The 1,899-nt window shown below is 63.4% G+C and overlaps 1 protein-coding gene across 1 annotated transcript; it reads left to right on the top strand.

Annotated features, from left to right (window-relative positions):
• The first annotated feature begins 345 nt into the window (after positions 1-345).
• On the top strand, positions 346-1,428 carry LOC106695743 (protein tweety homolog 3-like). The gene is given in 2 exon segments (XM_014450543.2): positions 346-429; positions 431-1,428. Coding segments are annotated over 2 exon segments (450 nt in total). The 3' UTR covers positions 797-1,428.
• The last annotated feature ends 471 nt before the right edge of the window (positions 1,429-1,899 follow it).

The raw sequence follows: 1,899 nt of genomic DNA, 5'->3' as shown, positions 1-1,899 counted from the left end.
GGGCCTTGAGCCTGTCGTGCGCGGACTCGTCCGCTGCCGGTTGGAGAGTGAAGGAGCCCAGGCGGCGGCGGTGGTGGCAGCTTGCGGCACCAGCGAGGCCCCGGGTGCGGCCGGCTCCTGAGCGGCCCCTGGTAGAGCCCGGCGGCGGCCGTGGGCCTCTGAAAGGGTGAGTGCGAACAAAGAGGCGGTGGGCGTCGACGAGCACTGCCGAGCCGGGCCGGGCTGGGCCCAGGAGCGCGCAGGTGATGCAGGTGACCAGGCCGGGGTGGGCGGGCCCCTGAACCTGATGCCCCGGGCCGGCGGGGAGCTGCGCGGTGGCCACGTGTCCGAGGGGCCCGGCCCGCCATGGCCGGGTTCAGCTACACGGCGCCCTGGTGGGTGAACCTCCTGCACCGGCTGCCGCACTTCAGCCTGCGCTGGGAGCCCACCAAGTGGCCAGTTCCGGCCCAAGGACCCCGACTGCCAGCGAGCAGTGCTGCTGCTCGGGGCCGCCGCGCTGGCCTGCCTCACCCTGAACCTCCTCTTCCTGCTCCTCTACTCCTTCTGGCTGCTCTGCCGGCGGCGCGGGAACGAGGAGCACCTGGACACCGACTGCTGCTGCACCGCCTGGTGCGTGGTCATCGTCACGCTGGTGTGCAGCGCCGGCATCGCCATGGGTTTCTGTGGCAACGGGGAGACCAGCGACGGCATCCATTGGGCCACCTACTCGCTCCGCCATGCCAACCGCACGGTGGCGGGGGTGCAGGACCGCATGTGGGACACCGAGGCTGCCCTGAGCCTCACGGCGGAGCCGTGATGCCGTGATGGAGCGTGGGCCCGAGCAGCAGGCAGAGCCCGGACCAGGCCGGCGTCCGGGACCGTGGGGCCGGGCTGCTCGTAGCGGAGGCGACGGAGACACCCAGCGGCTGAGAGGCCTCCTCCCAGCCCTCCCGGGCGGCCCAGGCGCAGCGATCCCCCGTGGGGATCCCCCACGACATCCAGACCCAGAGCACCCCAGGAAAGCGGAGGGAGGCCTCCAGAGCCAACACAGAACGACTCCCCCGCCGGGGACGGCGAGGACTTCCTCCGTGTTCAGTGGAAGGGTGAGATCTCGGACCTGCGGACACACGCCCCCGCCCTTCCCTGCGTTCTCGGTGGGGGGCGGCGGGGACTGCGCCCTCCATCTTGCCCTGGGTCCTCCACTTTTGGGCAGGGCCATGTGCTCAGCAGGGGCTTCTTCCCGGAGGAGGCCTCTGCTAGCCACACCCAGGATTTCTCTGGACTGACCGGTGATGGTCGGGGGAGGTGCGCGCCATCACTATGACCGCATCCTGTGTGGTGAGACGCCGACTCACGCCTGGCCTAACTCCTCTTCACACCGGGCTAGGCCTCTCTCTGCCACTTGCTGCTGCGTCAGTAAGGAGGGTAGGGGAGCTCGAGCTAGCTCAAATAAAGACTCTTATGCTTTTGCATCGGACATGGCTGGCTCCCTGGTGGTTTCTTGGGAATCTTGAAATCTGGGCATAACATATATATATATATATATACACATACATACATGCAAAGGCAAAGTAAAATGTGGAAGTCTAAGTCTCTTTTCCCTATCAAATTGGAAAATTCAGATTGATAAAGCAGTATGGTGAGTATATGTTTATTCACTCTGGGTGGATTTGGGAGGTTAGCAATAATTTCTTAGGGCTGTCATAACAATTCACCCCAAACTTGGTGTCTTAAAACAACAGATTTATTCACTCACATTTCTGGAGACTAGAAGTCTGACCTCAGGTGTCAGTAGGGCCACTCTTCCTCTGAAGGCCACCACACTACCTCTTCCAGCTTCTAGTGGTGGCTGCCACCCTGTGGTTGCATCACTCCACTCTCTGCCTTCATCATCATGTGGCCTTCTTCCCTGTGTGTCTT

Source organism: Myotis lucifugus, unplaced genomic scaffold (genome assembly GCF_000147115.1).
Source record: "Myotis lucifugus unplaced genomic scaffold, Myoluc2.0 scaffold_2616, whole genome shotgun sequence".
NCBI classification, from domain to species: Eukaryota; Metazoa; Chordata; class Mammalia; order Chiroptera; family Vespertilionidae; genus Myotis; species Myotis lucifugus.
This window is presented reverse-complemented; position numbering and strand designations above follow the sequence as displayed.